We start from the raw sequence: 21875 nt of genomic DNA, 5'->3' as shown, positions 1-21875 counted from the left end.
GCGGCGGCGGCCATCGGAGCTGCGCGATCGGGGCGGCGGCAGCGGCGGCGGCGGCGGCCGGGAGCGGGCTCCGGGCGCCGGGCTCCGGGCGGGCGCCGGGGCGCGGCGCGGCGGGAAGATGACCGCGGGCTCCGGCGTGCTCCTCGTGCTGCTCTCGCTCTCCGGCGCGCTCCGGGTAAGTTGCCGCCTGGCGTCCCGGCCGCTCGGAAGCCCCGGGCACCGCGGGGCCGCCCCCGGAGCCGGCGGGGCGCGCACTCGCCCGGAGGGGCTCTCCCGGGCGCCCCCGCCGCGCGCACCGCTGCATCCAGAGGCTCCCGCGCTCCGCGAAGCCGCCCGCGGCCGGCAGGAGCGGGGAGCCGCCGGGGCAGAGGCGAGCCGTGGTGCGGAGCGGGGTGCGGTGCGGGTGGGTGGAGGGCCCAGAGAGCTCTGCCCGAAGCGGGACCCGCCAAGCATCCCTCGGCCGCCCCAGGTCCGCGGCCGCCGCTCGGAGCTCGGCTCTCCCGCGCCTGGGCAGGCTGCCCGCTGGCGGAGCCGGCGCGCCCTCCATCGCCCGGGAGCCGCGCGCCTCCGGAGTTGGCGAGCCCAGCCCGGGCCGGGACTGCGGGCGGGGGAGCCGGCGGCAGCAGGCGAAGAACCAGGGTGCTGGGGACACCCGGTCTCGCCGCCCCGTGCCGGGGGCCGGGGTCTCGCGGCGCGGCGCCTCCTCCGTGCTGGGCTTCCGGGTGCTGACCCAGACCGCGGCTGCGGGTGGGCGGCGGATGTGGACCGCGGGGCACCTTCGCCGCGGAGTCCCCCAGGCGCGGCTGGAGCCGGTGTCCGGCGGGGCCCTCGCCGCTCGGAGCGGGGCCGGGAAGTCAGGCGGGCGCGGGGTGAGCGTGCCCGGGAGCGCGGTCCGGGCGCCCGCCTCCTTCCCTCCGAGTCCGCGAGCTCGGCCCCCAGACCGGCTGTGCGCGGCGGGTGCAGGCCCCGGGGGCGGCGTGCGGGGCTGCGCCGGGTGGCGCCCCTGGGGAGGCGGCGGGGCCGCGGGAGTTGCAGGAACCCCCTCTCGTGGCCGATCGGCCTCGCTGCTCCTCCGGGCAGCGCGGTTGCAGCCTCCGAAATAAACAAGTGCGGCGCCCCCAGGCCCGCTCGGAGGCTGCGGGGCGCTCCGGCTGCGCTCGCCACTCGTCCGGGCGGGGCGAAACTTTCCCGGGCGAGTTCGCCCCCGGGGTTCCGGTCCTCTGTGGAGCTCGGTTCCCGAGGAGCGGAGCCGCGGCTTGGAGCTTTCCCAAGGAACGAGCCCGCGCCCCTCGCTCTCCCCTCGGCGCTTTGTGGGGAGGGCGTCCGCGTCCGGGCCGGCGGCGCGGTGCCGGAGCCCGGCGGGCGGGCGGCGGCGGCGCGCGGGGCTGGAGCGGGCGCCGCGGCGGGAGGCGCGTTCCGCTCGGCGGCCCCGCGAAGCCACGACCGCGGGCTGCGCCCCTGCTGCCGGCGAGCGCTGGCCGGGGGAGCGGGGCCGCGGCGCTCCGACGTCTGGGCCCAGCGTCCTGCCGCGCGCGCCGTCTCTTCGACGGTTCCCCTCCGCTCGAGGCTGACCTGTAGCTGCTGTCCCCCGCAGCCTGGCCGGGGGACTCCCCGCCCGCCCCCCAGCCCCTCCCGCTGGGCAAGACCCGAGGACACCCACCCTTTCAGGTCAGTCAGGGCAGCTGTCTCGCCCGTTTGGGCCAGAGATGGGGGCTCCACGGGCGGACAAGTGTCCAGCCCAGTGGAGGTGCCAGGGCTGGAGGGTGGAGCCGCGTCGTCGGGAGCCTCCCTCCTTGCCCAGCGCTGAGCCGCCTCTGGGAGGACCTCCTCTCTTGCTCTGCCGCCGCCTCCCTCTCTGGGGACCCACAGAGAAGACAGAAGCCCAGCTCTGGGGCCCCGAGGGGCGGTGGCCGAGAGGGCCTCCGCTGGCTGCACCTCCCTCCTCTCTGTGGCTTCCTCGGCTGCCTTCGGACACTCCTCAGACGTTGCTTTCTGCGGGGACAGAGAGGCCCTCCGAGGCCCGCAGCCCTGCCATCCGCTGGCCCTCCTCCCCGCCTGCACCCCTGTGCCCAGGCCCATCCAGCAGTTACCCCCTCACCAGCGCTGGGCTCCCGCCAGCTTCCGCGCGGGAAGCAGAGGACCCTCCCCTTGACTCGAGGTCAGAAGGTCAGGTGCAGCCTGGCGCTGCATCACGCCGCGTCCTTCACGTGACGTCCATCCCATGGCGCAGGGCATCTCCTCCCGTCACCTGGGCACGAGGAGGGTGAGCCCAGGACAGGAAGGTGCCCCGGAGAGAGACCACAGTCACAGGACACGTCACAAGTGCTCTGTTTCAAACATCGTTATTGATAATCTCCCACTGCGCCCGGTTTATAAACCGCGCTCGACTGGGGGGTGTGTGTCGAGGAAAAAGCGGTTTATACCGAGTTTATATGGGGTTGGGTGCTGGGCGGTTCCGGGCTTCCGTGGGGTCTGGGACGGAATCCCCCCAGGAGGGTGCTGTTGGACCAGGTGAGTCCCTGAGAGCACGGAAGCAGGGGAGCTTGGGGGGAAGGCTGTGGCTCAGGTGGTTCTGTCATAGCCAGAGGCCAGACCCTGCCTGCGGCAGCCACTGAGAAACAAGGGGTTGGATTAAATTTCTGCCAACTTCACATTTGTCCTGACCTCTTTTCTTTCTGTTCTCAGGCCCATAATGGGGATCTTACAGCCCGGGAGACCTGCAAGGCTGGATTCTCCGAAGAAGACTACACGGCACTAATCTCGGAGAATATTCTGGAAGGAGAGAAGCTTCTCAAAGGTAGGGGGGGCGTGGAGGGTGGGAAGAAATCGCACGCTGTGTTCTGGACTGGGGAGACCTTTCCGTGGAAAAGGCGGGTCGGGGCTGTCTTTGAGGCAGGCTGTCTGCCAAATGATGGTTGTGAGGTCCATGAGGTGTCCCTCCGTGGACCTCAAAGGCATTTTGCATCCCAGGTGAATGATTCAGAATGCCTGTCATTTTTGAGTGAGGTGAATCATTTCCTGGGCAACAAATTGGAATTCGGATGTAACGTCACCCAAATAATGTGCAGAGAGAGAGACTTTCTTGCTAAGTATTTTTATGTATGAAATTCTGGATTCTTAAATTATCCCTGCTTTGAAATGCATGATAAAGCAGACGATGTTGTTGGAAATGCGGTAAATAAACCCACAGACGTTCTGTTCACAAATGTGGTATTCATTTTCATTACTACCCCACTGATAACACGAAAACACACATGCAGGAGGGAACTACCAATTAGCTTTATCGTAATTGTAGGATTATATCCACGTTTGTGATGGGAACGTCAGAGGCAGCTTCAAAAGTCAAGAGACAGGAGATCATTCTGTATGTTGATCCGTTTCCCTTTCGAGACAAACTAATTAAACTTCCCATGTGTACGGGAGGGGAGATCAATCAGGCCTTCCTTGTGAGGTTTCCAAGTCCTACCGCGAACACCGTGGCTGAGCGCCTTCCCAGAAGCAGCAGCTTTTAGCCGGTTTCGGAGTGACGGAGGGAGCAAACTTTGGATAAGGCTTCAGAGCTAAATTTCAGCACTCACGACTAAATAATCCTCATAGCGCTGACTTTCTCCCCAGCTTTGGGTTTCAGGGAATCTCAGATTCTCAAGAGCTGACAGCAGCTCCTTAGGGGGGCGGTGGTGGGGGTTTTTCGGATTCTCTTCCTCGGGGACAGAGCTCGGTCACTTATCTTGTTTGTTCTCGGTTACGTGAACGGGATTTTTATCTGGGGCTGAGGGCAGCTTCCCTCACCTGTTTGTTGTCATCTGCGTTGACCTGCTAAGGGCATCATCTGTGGAGCCTTTCCGTGGATTACCCAGCCTCCCTCCCCCCCAAAATCCGCGCCAGTTGCCCTGAAGCAGAATGGGCGTGTTACATGAGTAGGCATATGTGGTGAGAGCCTTAGGAGGTGCTCTGTGAACGTGCCGCGCGTGTCATTTCAGAATTCGAGAGGGTAGACCCTCTTTCAGGATGGATTGGTCTCCCGAGCGTCCCTGTGTGCCCTCAGGGAAGGCCTGGAACGTTCTTCCTCAGTGCATTGTCCTGTTGCACACAACAGGGACGCTGTGGTGCCCCCGTGTGCTGATCTGGAAGCTGGCTTCTTGTGCCTCTCTGGGCAAGGAGCCACACCTGATGGGATCTTGGAGTTTCACTTTGACCCAGGAATTTCAGAAAGAAGGCCTCTGTGTTAGTAATAAGTACTACCTACCGCAGAAGAGTGGCAGAATCTCAGACCTCTTGTGATGAAACGTGGGATTTCTAACAGGCGTCTGGTCTCCCCCCTGGTGGAGAGCTGGCCCCTCCGCTCTTGGCCCGCGTGGTGGGGAAGTCACGATCGCTGGCTGAATGTTGGCCTGGCCCGTGAGCCCAGATGGTTTTTACCCAGCGTGGGGCGAAGAGCCCACCATGGTAGGCGACCTGGGGCCAGCAGACAGGCTTTGTGGATGCGGGACTCATTTTCTGGGCCCTTCCTCGTACCTGAGATGTGGCCCAGCGCAGCCCAGGTGGAGGGGGGCTGTGTCCCAGTCACCGGGGCCTGCTCCTCCCCTCCTCGGGGGTAGGCTGGAGCTGCCCTGGTTCTCCTGCACCTGCCTCCGTCCCCCTCCACCACGCCGTTCTCAGGGACAGAGAGATGTTTTCTGTCTCAGAAATAATTGTTGCAGATACGGAAGCAAAAGCCAACGCTGACATACATTCAAACCAGGACAGATAAAAATGTCTCTGTGTACAAACTTTGCAAGTGACAAGACTGCAGTGAAGATGTGTGGGTCCAAGATAAGATAATGGCACAACACTTCTGTTATTCTGGTAGGAATCAGGTTAAGCCGATAATGACTCCTTATAATTGAGTTACTCCAACGGAGAGAGAGCTTAACCTTCATTTGACGAGCAAAGCCTCACGGCGTCCCCATTGTATTGTAAGTACGCCGTAAGCCATTAACGACTGCTCGGTGGCTCCTTCTCCGCCTGAGTCAGCTTACCAGCAGCCCCGAACCTCCAGATTCCAGAAGGAGCGATTTGTTACATGGCAATTAACTTATTTATGATAAGTGGATGGAAGAAATGTCGTGGCATTTTGTTTTATGTCTAAATGAAAAGCATTTCCGTTCTAAAAATTTGATGCTAATTAGGCTTAAAATAGTTTTCCCCAATAGGATAGCAAATACTATGGTACTGTGGACCTTTGGACCAGCAGAACGTTCTGTGGGACGAGTGCCCTGCTGGTTCCTAGATCCCTAGATCCCCTCCGAGTTCTGTCTCCTGTTTCTGCTTTTTCCGGCAAGCACGTGTGGGTGGTCACATGGGCTCTTAGCTGAGGTTTTGTTTTCAAGGTAGTTCACTACGGCCGCCATCACCGGTGCATGCTAATACCCACAGTAGGTTGGTTGAGCGGTTTCTCCCTGGGCCCAGATGGAACGTTCTGGGAGCCCTGGTTGAGCGGGGGCCGGTTGCCGAGCCGGTGTCTTTTTCTCTGCTTTGTTAATAATTAACGGTCAGCCCTGCTGAGGAGGCCGCAGCTGATGCAGTGACCTGCATTGCTCTGTTGTGGCGGGCAGAGTTCTGGAAAACCCAGAGCGGCTCCGCCCGAGGATGGGAGGGTGACAGGATGTGTGGCAGGGACCCACGACGCACGGGTCCTGTCTCCTCCGGGTGCTGGAAAAGAGGCGGTGTGTGAGTAGAAACCTTCAGAGGGGTCTGGGCCTTACCTAGGGGAAGCGGGCTCAAGTGACACGGCAAAGAGGAGCCTGCTTCGATGACGAGCCGTTGTGTTCCCCTCCTGCGTGAGCGTGGGGCCGTCGTGTGCACCCCGGGCCACACTCTGCTCCCTCATCGGAGGACTTCCGTTCTCTGCTCGGTCATCTCTCTTAACCTAAACCGGAAATTTCATGAGGGCCGCAGCCTGTCACTCCGGTTTACTATTTTAGATCATTTCAGGATGTTCAGAAGGAGGAGAGAGATGGTCGAGGGCTGGGGCGGCGGCTTATCAGCGGCGTCATCACTTGCCTGGTTTAACCCTGCCGTCTTTACTTTGTCAGTTCGGTTTATTGCCTCATCGTTGTAAACTGGCTGCTGCGGCTCCGGGCATCGCACGTGAGTTTGGAGCAGGATGAAGCGAGGAGGGGGTAGCACCGTCTGCATCCCTTCCCTGTACCGGGAAAGCAAGCACTTTGTCAGGTGGCTCGCTGTTCTGGTCCGCTGGAGCTTGGTCACCCGCCGCTCCCAGCCGCGAGGGGTGGGGACACTGGGAAGGAGAGGGCTGTGTCGCCGTATCTGGGTTAGCGCTGTTACAATCCCCCACCTGGTAGAGCCGTGACCTCGGAGTGAGTGGGATTCTGTTTTCGGAAGGAGGAAGGGAGGGGTGGACGCAGGGAGACAAGCAGCGACATCCGCTGCCGGCGCCCTACCTGCCGCGTCGTGGGATGAGCGACTCCTTTGCAAACCAGGCGGGAGAGGGCGGGACGGTCCCAGACTGTCCAAGTGCAGGCGTTTGCGGTCAGCAAGCGAGCATTTGCCACGATGTGATCGGTGCGGCCACGCGTACCCTTATCTCCTCTGGACGAGGACGTGGAAAATAGCCGCCCTGTGCCCTCCGTGTGGACAGGTCGCTCCTGCCGGGGCAGAAGGCAGCCCCAGGCGCGCGTGAGAAGGTAAGCGAGCCCTCCCGCCTACCCAGCCCCCAGCTTCGTGCCCGGCGTGCGTGTGGGCCGCGTGCGGGCTTTCGTCTCGGATGAAGAAGTAACAAAGGAGCCCGAGAGCGCCGACGCCCTGGCACGTCTGGGGCGCCCTGGTTAAGTCGCGGGGGGCGGGAGCTGCCGTGAGCGAGCGGGTAAATGGCGCTGGTGACCCCCCAGCCACATGCGCTTCGAAGCGGCAGGAGCGGCTGCCCGGCCAGCACCGCCTCACCCTCTTCCTCGGCGACGCCCCTTCTGTACCCACCTGCCTGGCGTACGCGGAGTCCTGTTTAAGATGCTCACATAGGGGCGCCTGGGTGGCTCGGTCGGTTAAGCGTCCGACTTCGGCTCAGGTCACGATCTCATGGTCCGTGGGTTCGAGCCCTGCGTCGGGCTCTGTGCTGACAGCTCAGAGCCTGGAGCCTGTTTCAGATTCTGTGTCTCCCTCTCTCTGTGACCCTCCCCCGTTCATGCTCTGTCTCTCTCTGTCTCAGAAATAAATAAACGCTAAAAAAAAATTTTTTTTAAAAAAATAAGATGCTCACACAGCCGGTGGACGCCCTCACACCAAGGTGGCGGTTCAAGCCGTGGGGCCTCATTAGGGTATGCTGCTAGGTGATGCTTCTGGGAAGGGGGTTTTGTGTGGCTCTGTTCGCTTTTCTTCCTGGTAAAGAGGAACAGATTCGGCTGGCCACTCCTTCTGCCTTTTGCTTTTTACCTCCTTCTCCTGCCTGGAAGACAGATGCGATGTCTGAGGCAGAGCAACCATCTTGTGACTGTGAGGACGGCAGAGCAGGAACTGGATCCTAGGTGGCGTCCTTGAAGGGCATCCAGATAACCCGTGGGCTCGTTGCCCCCCAAGAGATGAGAAGAATGAGGCTAACACACCGCAGTTGAGTTTCTTGCCGTACGTGACCGAACGCAGTTCCTAATTTAGGGAAACAGTGCACCCTAGCTAGTGCCTGTCCTTGTCTCTGGAAGCTTGGAGTACATTTCATCCTCTGACTTGTGCCCAGGTTTTGGGGTCCTTCTGCTCAGTTTTTGTTCCTTGGGCCCTGATTTCCGTCTCTCTTTAGTGGCCTGGCTAGTACCCATGCCTAGCCGAGAGCATGCCGTGGGCACTCAGTAAGTATTTGCTGGCCAGATGAAATGAACGGGCCCCACGTTCGAGTCCGTGGCCAGGATGTGGATGAGTCCTTACGTGTCTGCCCCTCCCATCGTGGAGTGCACAGTCTCCGTGGGCTCTCTTAGCCGTCCTCATCCAGGAGAGCGGGCATTGGGACTTCGTCTCTGTCCGCAGTATCGACCGGCTCTGGGGAACCTTGGTCTCCACTAGGTGGAGGTGAGTAGGCGCAGAGCAGGACTGCGCCCCGACGGTGAGCTCCGCCCCCGTGGGCGCGGCTCTCGTGGCCCGACTGGGTGCTGCGCACCGGGTCCCTGAGGCAGTGTGTCAGGAGTTCCTGTCTTCTGACTTCTGCCCCGTGTGTATAATCACCTGTCACCAAATCAAAACCCTCAGTGCTGAGAGCTCACACACCAGTTAGACGTGAGGATGATGCACTCATGGAAGCTGTGGCTTAAAGGTGAAGGTTTTGAGGTTCAGAACCGCGTATTCTAGCGGCCTCTCGAGATGAGGAAACGGGAGGCCTTGTGTGATTGTCCCGTAACAACACGGAGTTCGGGCCACGCTGCCTGCCAGCCTCCGCGGACACCGCCCTTGTGATCCTCACGAAAGCTCTGCCCATGAGTAGCACTGGTCCCGTTTCGTGGATCAGAAGCCAAAGACCCAAGTCGGGAGCTTGGCTAGAAAGCGCTGATCTGCTGTGCCTTCCCTGTCTGTCCAGACCCACACTTGTAGCTCATTTACATCTCTCACGTACCGTGCGCAAAGATGGTTCCGGAGCGCTAAGGTCACGTGCACATAGCAAAGCCCAGATGTTCCGGGCACCGTCAGAAAATTAGTAATTATCAAGCATTCAGACGTGCTAATTGTTTCCCGTTTTGGACGTTTGCAACAAACAGAAGCCCAGTGTATCAGGAGGTGCTGGGCGGGCGTCACTGATGTGTGAGGGCTCATCTGAAGTGGGTCCAAACTCTGTGGACACCTTGGGTTTGCAGAACCGGCCCCAGGATCAGCAGAGCCAGGATTCCGTGAGGCCAACAGGAGTCTTCAATTCTGGGCACGTAGCAGACGACCCAGGGCATATGCTCAGGGGGCTCTGAGCCCTGCCAGCACTGGGGGAGGCCGGGAGAGACCCCCCAGGCGAGGCCTGCAGCCTGGAAGCTGGACATGGGTGACGCGGGCACTGGGGACAGTGAGGAGGCCTACGATCGTGGACCGCCAGGGGGGCCACAGACCATGGCTTGAAGGAGGTTTCTGGCACTTTCTCCTGGCCGGATGTGTGTGCCTTCCATCTGCCGTGGTCCTTTCTACCCTGGGTCTGGGGTCCCAGGTGTTTGCAGGGGCCTCCCATTTTAGGTTTCCAGGCCTATCCCCTCCCCTCCCCCCTCCCCCCTCCCCCCTCCCCCTATCCCATCCCCTTCCCCTCTCTCTCCCTCACCTCCCCCTCACCTCTTCTCTTCTCTCCCCCTTCCCCTCCCCTCTCTCCTCTTCCCTCTCTCCCCCTCCCCTCCTTCTCCCTCCCCCTTCCCCTCCCCCTCCCCTCCTTCTCCCTCCCCCTTCCCCTCCCCCCTCTCCTCCTCCTCCCCCACCTTTCTTTGCAGCATACTGAAGCAGATGCCAGAACTAATCATGACTTGAGAACTTGAGAACAAGTGAACAAGCAAGCATTCGTCTTTCCAGAGAATGTCCTGATTATTCTGACTTTCTGAAGGAACAATCTTTACTTAAAATGGATTTCACCATAAAAAAAAAAAATGCCCTAATGTGAGTTTGTTTGCGTCGAGAGTCCGAAGTTCTCCCGCGTGTGTTCTTGTGAAACCTCAGGGCGCTTGCCTCTGAGTTTTCGTCCTCAGAGGGGGGCCTGGCCTGTTGCAAGCGGGGGTGGTGCAATCCTTTCCTTTTGTCAGAAGGCTCAGAATTTGGGTGACTTTTTGCCCGCGCTCTAGGCTGCCCTCTCCTGGTGGCCTCTGGCACTGTTTCAGGTTGGCTCCCTGACTTCCTTTCTTACAGGAAAGAAGACAAAACAAAGCAAACCTAGTTGATTATCCTCAACCGGGTGTTCCCCCCGCGTGCTAACCTGCCCTCTCACTTAATGCCCTCGAGACACCTGCCGGCTCAGGGTGTTGGTAGGTCACGCCCCGGCCCACCAGGTTCTGTGCAGGGGTCTCTGTGACTTTCCATCCCCCGCACGACTTCTCCAGGGAGGAGTCCGCTTAGGTCGTGGACCGTGTTAGTTTAGTGTAGCCCACTGATCCGCATATTTGGTGGCTTCACGGACACAAATTTATCTTCTCGCTGTTCTGGACACCAGAACTCCAACAGGGGCCGGTCCTCTGGGCTTCAGTCTGCAGGGGGGTGGTCGGGCAGGGCTGATTCCTTCTGGAGGCTCTGACCTCACGGCCACCCTGGTACCTCTGCCCGTACCTTCTCCTGTGCTCCCATCACCACCTCTGACCTGGCTGCCTCCCGCCTCTGCTTAGGAGGACCCGTGTGACGGCTTTGGGCTCACCCGGAAAATGACCCGAGATCCATAATCATCCCCAGGTTGCTTCTGCACAGACCCGTGTGCATGTGAGGCGACACTCCAGGCATCCCTGGGGCCTCCCGCAGGCGTTACGAAGGAGGGACACACGGTCGTTTCCTGCTCCCACGTGTATCCCCTCCTCATGTTCCTTCGCGCGGTTCCGAGGGGTCCTCAGCAGTTCACCGCGGGGGAAGCGGGGGCCCAGGGTGACCGAGGAAACCCGGTACGCGGCAGGGTGAAGAGGTCCGGCTCTTGGACGCCCCACGCAGCCCTCATCCAGTCCTGCCTCTTGGCAGGGGCCCCCACCTGCCGTAGCTGTGTCCGTAGTTGGGACCCTGTTTGGCAGCTTCCTCGTGGGTCCTGAGATGTGATTTGCCACTCGAGGGTGTGAAGGGTGAGCGGAGGCTCCCAAGCCCAGAGCAGCTTCCGGTCTGGCTGCTGCCAACGTTGCCTTGTTTGGTTTCACTGTTTTCTCGCTGACAGTGTGTGGGGATTTGGGAAGGATTAAGGTAAGCCTTCAGCGACAGATAAACATCCACGGGCGGAAGAGTGCCAGTCCCCGCCTTGTCTCTAGGAGGACGGTCCTCCCGGAGGATGGGAGGGGACCAGCAGGAGCCACGGGTGCGGAGGGAGGCGTTCCTGGCCTGGTCTGGATACAGTGCAGTTGAGTTCCAGCCCTGGGGTGGGGCGTGTGCAGATCTGTGTCTGCCGGGAAGGATCCTTCTCTGTCTGTCTCCGAACCAGACAGAGAGAGGCTTACCTTCTGGGTCTTTCCTCAGGACCGCGTGCGTGTGCCTGTGCACCTGACTCGGAAGAAAGTCGGGTTTTTTGTCTTGCTTTGGTTTTTCCACCCAAGTGTGAGTTTGAACACTGTTGACACCGACCTGCCTGGAAAGCTGAGGGGGGACCCCTTGTTTGCCGAACACATGGCCCCGGGCTCCTGCTTATAGCAGGGCTCATAGAAGAGCACAGGCTCAGAGTCAGGGGCATTCTTGGGAGGGGGGCCGAGCTGGGGTGCCCTCCCTTCCCTGGGCCTCAGTTTCCTTACCTGGAGAGCAGAGAGCTAGCACGTCCACCTGTGGCCGAGGAACCACCTGCCTGGGGGGCACTTGTGAAACCTGGCAGGCCCCGGGTCCCCTCCCAGACCCTCCGGCCTGGGTTGAATGGTGGGGGCCCACAAGCTACATCTCCCTGGAACCTGTGGCTGATTTTGTTTGGAGAAAGGCTCTCGCAGGTATAATTAAGTAAGGATCTTGAGATGAGATTATCCTGGATGATCCGGGGGGAGGGGGGGCTATATGCAGTGACAGGCGTCCTTAGAAGAGGAGACACAGGGGAGAAGCCACAGGAGGGGAGGCAGGAAGGGCCCTTCCCACACCTTGACTTTGGACTCTAGCTTCTAGAACTCCAAGAGAATACATTTTTGTCGCTTGAAGCCACCAAGTTGGTGATCATTTGTTACAGGTGCCCTGGGACACTGCCACACCCACCGCATCAGAAATCCTGGGGATGCGGCCTGGGCCTCTGCCTGTTTGATGTGTCTTGTGGGGAAGCTGATGTTCATTAAAGCCTGAGGGCCTTGGGTCTCGAGGGTTCAGGACCCCAGGGGTCAGCATCCCTCGTGAGGAACTGTGTTCTCCCTGAGGGTGTGTGGGTGGGGGGGGGGGGTAGCCCGCATCGGAAGGCGTGCCTCGGGGGGTGGGGTGGTTGGAACAAGGCCGTGAGCATCCGTGTCTCCAGGACGGCAGACGAGGCCCCTCAGCACGGTGACACAGCATTCCGTGTTCCAGAGCGTGACACAGAGGGTTCCATCGGAATTAAAATGTATGTGGGACATTGGCTCTCCTCCCGTCATCTTTCCTTGTCAGATGCCATCTTAACAAGGGTGATAGCTCAGGTGATATTGCGTAGATGCGTCGTAAATACCGTGTTACTCTCCAGGTGTGCGTTTGGGAATGGCGCATGTCTCCGCTCGCTCCCCCTGCTCCCGGGCAGGGAGGCGTGGGTACGAGGCGCCTCTCCTCCCCGCAGGGCTGCTTTGCCGAGCCGGTGCAAAAAGGCGTGAGTTCCGTCTCCGAGTGTCTCGTTCCTCGTGTTCCGAGGGTGTTCCCGCCCGGCTGCTCGCCGCCTCCGAAAGCAGAGGGAGCCGGCTTGCCCTGGAGCAGCCGCTCGGCGGTTTGCAAGGGCCCAGCCCCTGTCGCTGTTGCTCCTTTGCAGCTGCGTTGGAGGCAGCCTCCGTGTCCCTGGGGATGGTCGCAGGGTACCCTGAGCGGTTGCCGGGGAGCCCCGGGTACCTCGCGGGGAGTCTGCTGCCACAGGTCCCACAGCCCGGCCGTCCTGACTCCTCCAGGGCCTGGGTGGGCAGCCTGTTCCCGCCAGGGGAGGACGCAGGATGCCTGGGGTCCCCAAGTCGCGCCCCAGCTGGGCCCTGGGGCCGAGTTTGCCTCTGGTGGCCGGAGCTGCTGGGTAAGCCACTTGGTGGCTCGGTCCTGACGCTCGGGCTGCTTTGTACTCGGAGGGGATTTCCGGGAGAAAGACCCCCTTCTTCCTTTCTTTTTTATTCTTCAGCGAGGTACTGAGAGCGGGCCTGGGCTGGCCTGTCGGAGGGACGCCCGCGGGCGCTTGATTACTGAGCGCCGTGAACAGGATGGGCCACGCATGCAGCCCCCTTCGGCGAGCACCGGCACGTCACGGTGGGACGGTCGTTCTCGTGTGGTGACCGCGGCTCTTCTGAGCTGGGCTCTGTGCTGGGCGCCTCCCCGGGGCCAACCGCGTGCATCTGTGCAACCGACCCCGGGAGGCAGGCGCGTCACTAGCCCCCCTGCTGACGCATGACACTTCGGTGTCCCGCGTCCACGCTCCCCCACTGGCGCCTGACGCCGTCCCCCTGCCCCGACCATCACCGCGGTCCCGGATTTTCCGGGTGGGAGGGCCGGGACTGTTCGGCTTCGGGGTGTCCAGACCCAGTGCCCCGTCGGCGGCTGTGTGACCCCAGGTGCATGTTGTGACCTGCGTGACCCTCTGTCGCACTGGCCGTGGGAGGAGACGAATGGGAGCCCTGGGCTCGCGGGGGAGTCTGGGTGGCCCTGCAGGCGGACCTACAACGAGCGGGAGGCAGACCTGGCCTGTTGAGGGTGCGGCTTGTTGAGGGCACGGCTGAGCTGCCCCGGGTCACGGGTGCTGCTGCCTCAGCCAGTGCAGCTGGCCCTGCTCAGCCCCGCGGTATGCCCCCCTGCCCTGCTTCTCTCCCTTCCCCAAGCTGGGGGGGTGCAGCCCACGTCCAGGCCCCAGCAGGAAGCGGACTCATTCCCGATGCATGAGCGGGGGGCGGGGTGGGGCGCCTGGGGCCGCGGGCACCTGTCTTCTCCAGGCGCCTCGGTCGGCGGCGGAGGACCTCGGACGCTCCCCTTGAGCGTCGAGCCCCGAGATGCGGGCAGCCGGCCTTCGAGGCGGGAGCTTTTCTGTGAGGTGGCAGCTCCATCCGGTGGGCTTCTGCGGTTTTGTGTGGGGACTTCTTGACGTTCTCACGTGTGGCCAGAGACCTGTTGGCAGAGGGCGTGTGTTTCAGATGCAGTCAGCAAAGGCGTGGCTTCCTTCAAGCTCTGGAGAGCTCTGGGCTCCTGGAGAGGCAAGTGAGAATGTGAGTTATTCGCCGTGGTTGTTTAGGAACAGGGCTGTGGGGTGATCAGATCGTGTCAGGTCGTATTTGACGCTGGAGCAGGGACGCGCCCGCGGGGTCAGAGGCTAACTCGAGTGTGGCCGTGGTGCCAGTTGTCCCTCTGTTCCCTCAGTACAAAGGAGGGGTTAGATCACTTGTCTTAACTAGCTCTTAATATCTTAAGATAAAAAACAGAATGCCAGGAAGGGCTGAAGGTGATAAAATTGCGATCAGACGTCTGTGAAATTGCAGAACTTAATGTTTTCTTCAGAACAGGGAGGCTTTTCAATGAATTTTTTTTTTCCTTAAAGGAGCTGGACAGCTTCAGGATTGATCTGCAGAGAAGTGTGAGCTAGACTTCCACGTGGGGAAAAAAAAATAGTTACATGCTTGAAAGGTTAATGGCTGGTAAACGACAATTTTCTACAATCCTGGCTAATAAAAGTACCTTATAAGACATAAAATGTCATGCTGGCAGAATTACAGGGGCCTTTGAAATCCATTTAAAGTCTCGGATCCTTTGAAAATGGGGGTGGGGGGGGAGTGTAGTGGGAGCTTCAAGTGTTTTCCTTGGTGGTTGAGCGATGGAGAAGCCAGGTACAAGCTTCTCCAGAGAGGGGGAGTCTTTCTCCCGGGTATTTTTGGCTCAAACGTTGAACAAATAAATGCCCCGGACTCCTAGTCCCGGAAACTGCAGGTGAATTTTTACTGCGGTCGTTCAGTCCTCGCTAAGCCTGCCCTGTGTTTGTGGGTCATTGAGCCGGCCCTGCTCTGGGGACTTGCATTGGAAAATGCTGTAAGTGTGGTATTGCCTATGAGTCTCTGGGTTTTAAACACGGTGACAGTGGCAGCCTTTTGTGGCAGCCCCTAAAACTAGAATGGGCCTGTCTCCGCTTTTTAGGTAGGAATTCCAGGGCACAGAGACTCGGGAGCTTTCTAGAGCTCCGCAGGGATAAATTGGGGGACTGGAAAACAAGGGCCTCCCCAGGTTAGTCTGCCCGCCTCTCCCGTCCTGCTTGCCTTCCTTGGACGCGAGTCTGAGTGTGCAGAGCAGGTGACCGAGCAGTTAGAGGAAACCCGTAGGGCCGGCCTGGGAAGGAAGCGCTCCTGGTGTGTTACTGTCCCCGTGCCCTTTGGATCCTCTGCACCTTCTGTGTTAAGTCGAGCCCCTTGACAAGGGCACCCCTTCCTCCTAAGTGACAGAAGACAGTCCTTACGTCCGGCTGCGCTGAATCAGTGTGATGGAGGGGCCAGCGGGCCGCCTTCCTAATTTCTTGGTGAGCAGGATTAAATTCCCCTTGGGGCTGGCACGGGGCCGCGGGCTTGGCTCTGGCATCTCATAACAACGGGCCGCAGCAAAGAGGCTCACGTGCCTGCGTGTGGATTCTGAAAGTCTCCCCTGCTCACCCGATGTTGCATCAGTGCCTCTCACCTGTCCCCCTCGTCCGGTGCGTGAGGCCACGCGAACCTAAAATAGGGATGTGACTTCCCGGCACCCTCGGCCCGGAGGTCGTCCGCTCCCCGCGCCCCCCAGGGGCCTGAGCGAAGGTGCCATGCGAGCTGGGCGGCTCTGTCACGGTGTGAGGGGAGCTGGGGTCTCACACCGACAAGCCAGGGTTTGGGCCGAGGCAGGTGGGGACTGTGGGACCGACCCTCCTGGGTTTCTTTGCGCGAGCTGACGGCCGGGGGCGGGCGGAAGGCGGCAGCGGCCTGAGAGCACGGGACTTGGGAGCAGGACACCACACTCGTGCTTGGAATTGGGTCACGGGTGGCATCTCCTCCCTTTAGGGAAGAGGCGCCGAGAGGAGAGGCCTTTCTAAGCCAGGCCTCTGTCCTCCGGGAGCCCTGGAGCGGGTGCCCAGGACTGCCGCAGATAGGCCCCGTTGTCGGGCTCCAAAAGGAGGATTCTGGGAGGATGGCATCCTGTGACGTGCAGATGAAGTTCCCCAGTGGCTTTCTAAGGTTGCCGCTTCAAGGAGGCTCTAATTAATCACTTCCTGTGAGCACAGGGGAGCAGGGGCGACTCCCAAGATGAGGAGGACAGAAGTGTGCCCTCTGCGCAGGCAGAAAAGCACATTGTTCCCTCACTCTGAAAGGTATTTTATCAGGGAGGCATCCCCTCCCCGCGGTTATCTAGGAACTGTTTTATTGCGTTTCTCCCTTATCAGTTTTGAAATAACATTATTTCCTTCTTGCTTAAATGCCACGCGGGTTAAAACTGCTGTTGTTGGAAATGGCGCCACGGACGCGTGTCTCGTTTATTGCCAGAGTTCTTGGTCGGTCTCGAGGAGGACAGATGGGACGGGGAGGCCGCGTGTGGCTGCGGACACTTGTGTGTGTCTTTCTGAAAGAGTCCCGGGTTCCGAGTGTTCAGCAGGGGCTGGGGAGGAGGCAGGCGCTTATCTATGTATTTCCGACCGTATTGTGCGGTTAATCTCCGCTCACCGTCTCCCAGTGGAACCGCTCTTCGTGAGACGGGAGCCTCTCTCCAGAAAGTTATTTGATTTTTGATGTAAGGAAAGGATTAATGCAGTTGGGTTTTGATAAGGCTGGCCGTCTAGCGTGGCACAGACATGTGCGTCCTGCCCGTATCGCTGACAGTTGCTTCGTTACACAGGAGCTCTGCAGAGCGGCGATACGGGCGTGCGGAGATAATTGTGGTTCTGCTATTTAAAAACGAAGTCTAGTGCTTTACAATGTTAAAATGATAACCTGTTTAGGGAAACTCGCAGTGTCTGTCTTTTGGCACAGAAGAGCCAACCTCTCCCAGCGGCTGGACTCGCCTCCTCTTAACGTATTTTTTATTTTCCTGAGCGTGAATCAAAGCCTGGTTTCTGTTTGAACTCTTAGGCCGGACCGTGGGGCACAGGTGCGTGTGTGCAGTTGGGCACTAAACGTATTTCCAGACGCTCTGTACCGACAAGGTGCTTCTGCCTTTTGCTTTTCAGGGATCTCAGATTTTGAGATTGCACGTGTTTGGTTAGACTCGGCGTAGGTAGCTTCCTCTGTAGGGAGCTTTCCTGATCCAGGCGCTAATCCTGGTGTCCTGCCTGGGAACTGAGGGAGGGAGAACCAGAGGCCACGCTTGCGCCGTGGATCGGAGCGATCCCATAATCCGGCCATCTTCCTCTCGCCAGCCGGACAGTGACGGGGCTGGTGTCCACGCCGGCCCTCTCGCTCACTGCTGTTTCCCTTGCGGCCACGTCTGTTTTGATGGGGTGGGCGTCCGCGGAGGCCCAGGATGCTGGATAACGGAGACTGGGGCTAATACTCTGTCACAGCGTCTCAGAGACGGCAGTGGGGTCAGGGGCTGTCGGACAGAGAAAGTCGTGGGGTCCAGCCAGACGCCACGCTGCGTTAAGACACCCCGTTAACTGGTTAGCGCTTGGTGGGGACGTCTCGCTTCGGAAGCGCTTGTGAATCTTCGGATTCCTGGATACCAGAGCGGCTGCGGCCCTCTTTGGCCCGTCGGCCACGGATCCCAGAGGGTCTTAAGCCCTCCGTGGCACGTTTCCAGTGCTCTTTCCCCTGTTCCCCATGCCACACCCACCCCTTCCTCGGGCGGGCACTGAGCCACATGCCGAAACGAGTGTTACTCGCCAGCCCTTCCTTCCTCCCTCTGCCCCTCTGTTTTGGCTGCCCCTCCAGCTGCCCTGTGATCGGTGGGAACCTTCCAGGGCCTCCCGCCTCAAGTGCGGTTTCTTTGTGGAGCCCCCTTCTGCTGCCTACTCCCATCGCTTCGCCTGAGCTAAGTGAGATTAATTGCTTCCATTGTCTCACCGCTTTATTAAAGTGTGTGATGATGTAGTGTTTACTGTTCTCTCCTCCACGTCTGCCCGAGTGTGGTTGCACTGTGTGCGTGTGCGTGTGCATGGCGTTACAGCTAGAGGTGGGGGAGCATGTGTGCTAGGGAGCTGGAGGGCGAGGCCGACGTGCGGGTCACCCGCGAAGCCCCCCTCCCGGGAAGGAATCTTTGCAGGGAAAGGAGGTGAGCTTTCTCCCACCTCTTGGAAGGGCAGAGGCTGGAACTGACAAGCATGAGAATTTGAAAGCATGAAGACCAGAGAAGAACAGACATAAAATGGAAGAGTCAAAGTATTTTCATTCTGCACCTCTGTATTGGAGCTCGCTTGGTGTATTTATTAAGGCGTTATCAAAGCAAAGTAAGGCAAGTGGGTCTTAGTCTAATGAAATCGGCCCTCTGTGGACCGCGTTAGCTTCAGGTGTCCGGAGCATAATTGGGTGACGGTGGTGGTGATTGCACCGGGAGCATTAGGGCCGGACAGCCTCTCTCTTTGTGCGCTGTGTGCACAGCACGGCTCACGAGAGTCTTGGCGGACGAGGGGCAGGGGTGAATGACTCCTCCAGCTCTGGTCCGCACATTTCAGCCCCTGGTGCCCCTCTCTGACTCAGGGCCTGTGTTACAACCCGGCAGAAAGGCACATGGGCTCTGCCCTTTGGTAAATTTTAAGTCCCGGTTTGTTTGGCTGGTCCCGGCATGGGCAAGGCACGCGGTGGTCTCTCACCTGGGGGCCAGGGGGCTTCATTTTTTAAATTACTTGACTTTGTCTCCCTCCCTGCCACCACCACCCTTCACCAGGGCGCCCTGTCTGCCAGGATCCTTCCGCTGCTGAGCTTTGGGTAGGTCTGTAGAGTTATGTTGACCTCAGGGAATGGCGATCTGGAGGTGTCTGCGTGCCTCAACGTGCAGGAGTCAAGCTGCTTGGCTGATAACATTTTATTGATTCAACTCTTCTCCCGGTCTTGGCGAGCTGAGGCCTCCCCAGGTGAGGTGGTGATGCTTCGGTATTTTGGGGCTGTGGAGGTTCTCGCTGTAGATGTTGAAATGATACGATGTGTTCCTCGTGGGCCAGGGATGTGAGTGTTATCACCTCCTGCAGTTACTCGTGGGTGGCGGCTCCTGGGCAGGGGATGCCCAGCCCTCAGGGAAACATGCAAGGCGGAATCATTGTTTCCAGAGGAGGAGTTCAGAATCAGAGACGGAGGCAGTTTGGAAGGGAATTTGGGAGGGAGTGGGGACGGGCTGCGAAGCATGTTCTGTGTTCTTCAGAAGCATGGAGTTGAGGCTTTGCGGGGTCTCTGATGATGGGCCTGTGGGGAGCCAGAGGCCTCCGGGAAAGAGCGGTACCCCAGAGTCTCATGGTCAGTGATCAAGGAGGTGCTGATGGGATGAATTTCACTTCCCAAGTGGGGGTTGGCTTCAGATCCTGGCGGCAGGGACCCTTCCTGGTGGAGGTTCAAGATCGACTGGCAGCTTTCCTGGGAGCAGCCGAGGCCGGTGGATATGCCGCGACTTGCAAAAGCCCGGGGTCGAGGCCCGGGCAGGGATCTCTTTTCTGGCCCCCTGCCTCCCTCGGAGGACCGCCCCATGTTCCTTTACATCTAGGGTGAGAAGTCACGAGGCCGTGACTGCTGTTCCCAAGAGCTGTCCCTCCAAAGTTAAGACACTGTGGCCAGGAGCAGGTCCGGGAACGTTCCGGGAGGTGGGCAGGGGCTGGCACGGGTGGGCGTGGCCTCCCAGGGCCTTGTTGCCTCTCAGCTGTCGCTCTCAAACGCACCCTTTGCTGAAACACCACAACCAGCTTCGGAAGCCGAGCTGGAGGGCCCAGTGCTCCGCGGCTGCCACAAAGCCCCGAGCACTCCTCGCCCTGCCCTGCCCGAGACTCTGCAAAAGCGAGCGCCCCGTGCCTCCCGCTTCCCGTTGTGCTGGGGCCTCTGCGGGGCCGCCTCCTGGGCTGGGCACCCTGCCTCCGCGGCCAGCTGTGCTCCAGCCCCTCTGCTTCTCCCCTGCTGTCCAGAGCCGATGGCAGTGTTTTCTTGCCTGTCGCCCGCCCTCCACCGCCCCGTGGGCTCCCAGACCTGCCTCTTGCTGTGCCCCCAGGCCTGGAGCAGGCTGGGCCCAGAGGGACCAGTTGGGGCTGGCCGCCGAGCAGGTGATGGGGCGTGTCCTGCCCAGTGGGGCCTGTGTGACCGTCCCACCTTCCCTGACTCCCTCCCTCCCTCTCGGCCAGCACTGCTCGGCCCTTCATCCCTCTTCCCTGCTTTCCTTCCCTGAGTGGTTCCCACCTCCCCTCACCCCTGGTGGCTGGTCTTCTCCAGAGCCCCCACTGGAGGCTAGGATCGCTTGCCCGTGGGGAGGGTGCTTCGGCTGCCATGGGGCTGCCTTGGGACTCAGCCTGGGAAGGTCAGCGGCTGGATCTCCTCCCCTCCTCCCCGTGCACCTGCAGGGGCCAGGCACCCACTGTTGCTGGATTCCTGGGTGGAAGAAAGAGCCTGCCCCTGAGACTAGACTGGGGCGCCCTGATGGTGGAGGGAGACTGTGGGAGGGGTCTGAGAACCGGGGAGCCTGCGTCCCTCGAGGGCGGTGCCTTCGCCTAAGCCCTGTGGGGACACAGACTCGGGCTGCACCGCTAGTGCCCGAGAAACGTGAGCAGTGCAAACCCTGATGTGAAAACCTCCAGTCTTGTGACCTTCTGTGACTCCAGCACCCCGGTTGCCAGGCCGGACTCCGAGCTTGATGGCGGGTTAATGCCGTTTCCAGTAACAGGGCGGCTGTGTGGAGGCCCACGCTAACAGGAGGTTCAGACACTCCTTGCAGACAGGTAGTTGGAAGGAAGGGGGGCATCTTAGGGCCCGTGGCTGCAAGGACGAAACTCCAGGAGGTCAAGGCTGGGCCTGGTGTGAAAGAATAGACCTCCACGCCTATCGGTAGCCACTGGCGAGGCAGGTCTGGCGACGGCCCCACCCTCCCACTGGCCATGAGCCTTGACGGCTGGGGCTGGGTGGGGTGGGGTGGCCGTTCCCTGGGGCTGGGTTCGAAAAGGGGGTGTGGGGGGAAGGTGCAGGAAGGTGCAGGTGAGCAGGGCAGAAGGAACCTTACTTGGAGGCGGAATGCCCACGAAGGTGGGCAAGTGGGTTTTAACGGCACTTTGTCCAAACGCGGGCTGTCGGTGCCTGAGGACCAGGGAGTCAGGCCCCGCATGGTCTCCTGCGGTGGGGCGTCTGCGGTAGGTCTGGAGGACGTCGGGGTTCCCAGGGCCCACGCGGCGTTTGGGCCGGGGGTCCTGCAGCGACAGAGACCCTGTCATGCTGTCTCCCAGGCCTCAGGACGGAACCAGGACGCCCCAGTTCTTGCAGATCTCGATTTTTCACCGAGAAAGCAAGCAGCAGGTATGAAGCAGAGATTTAGTGGCGTTGCTTCGTTTTTACTGTGCTTATTTATAAGCGCCATGTTGGGCATTGATATAAATTGGCCTGTTAAGTACACGTGCTTCCGTAAAATCAAGGAGCCCATTAAAACAGAAGCGGAGGTCTGACTCGCGAGGGGGCCGAGGGGAGACCACAGCGCGTGGCGTCCGTGCGTGAGGCGTGCGCCCGTCGCTCTGGCTGCGGCCGGGGGCCTGGACGACCTTCCCGAGTGTGCCACCTCCTCTCCCTTCCCCTGAGCGAGGGGTGGGGGGCAGCGGCGTCCGGGCCCCGTCTCACGCGGCTGTGGTTCCATCGCTCTGGACGGTAAGTGCCACTGGCTGCCTGTCCCGTGCTGATGAAACGTTTCCCGCTCAAGTCATGAGTTTTCAAGAAAAGCAACGACGGTCCCGAGGGTCTGCAGATGGGGCAGACCCAGGACACACGCTGTCCTCACCCCTCGGACACGTGGCTCCGAGCCGTCGGCCTCCCTGCTCCGGGTTTGTGGCGGGCAGGGCTCTCCCTCATGCCCCGGGTTCCAGGCAGCGGTGTGCAGCCTCGGGTGCCCGGTCACCCCCTCCGGGAAGTGGGCCCCATAAATCGCGTGGGGGAGGGGCGTCCATGCAGCCAGCGCCGAAGCCGAAGGGGCCGTGT

The 21875-nt window shown here is 60.3% G+C and overlaps 1 protein-coding gene across 1 annotated transcript in view; it reads left to right on the top strand.

Annotated features, from left to right (window-relative positions):
* Positions 1–758: 758 nt before the first annotated feature.
* The window catches only part of CDH4 (cadherin 4), a 537076-nt gene continuing 515959 nt past the window's right edge, over positions 759–21875 (top strand). Inside the window, exons 1-4 of the mRNA XM_047852619.1 lie at positions 759–994; positions 1081–1507; positions 1579–1668; positions 2686–2797. Coding sequence (XP_047708575.1) covers positions 759–994; positions 1081–1507; positions 1579–1668; positions 2686–2797 — 865 coding nt within the window. The remainder of the gene's footprint in view (positions 995–1080; positions 1508–1578; positions 1669–2685; positions 2798–21875) is intronic.

This window comes from Prionailurus viverrinus, chromosome A3, assembly GCF_022837055.1.
Source record: "Prionailurus viverrinus isolate Anna chromosome A3, UM_Priviv_1.0, whole genome shotgun sequence".
Classification (NCBI taxonomy): domain Eukaryota; kingdom Metazoa; phylum Chordata; class Mammalia; order Carnivora; family Felidae; genus Prionailurus; species Prionailurus viverrinus.
The sequence above is the reverse complement of the archived record's forward strand: the minus strand, read 5'-3'. Positions and strand labels throughout refer to the sequence as shown.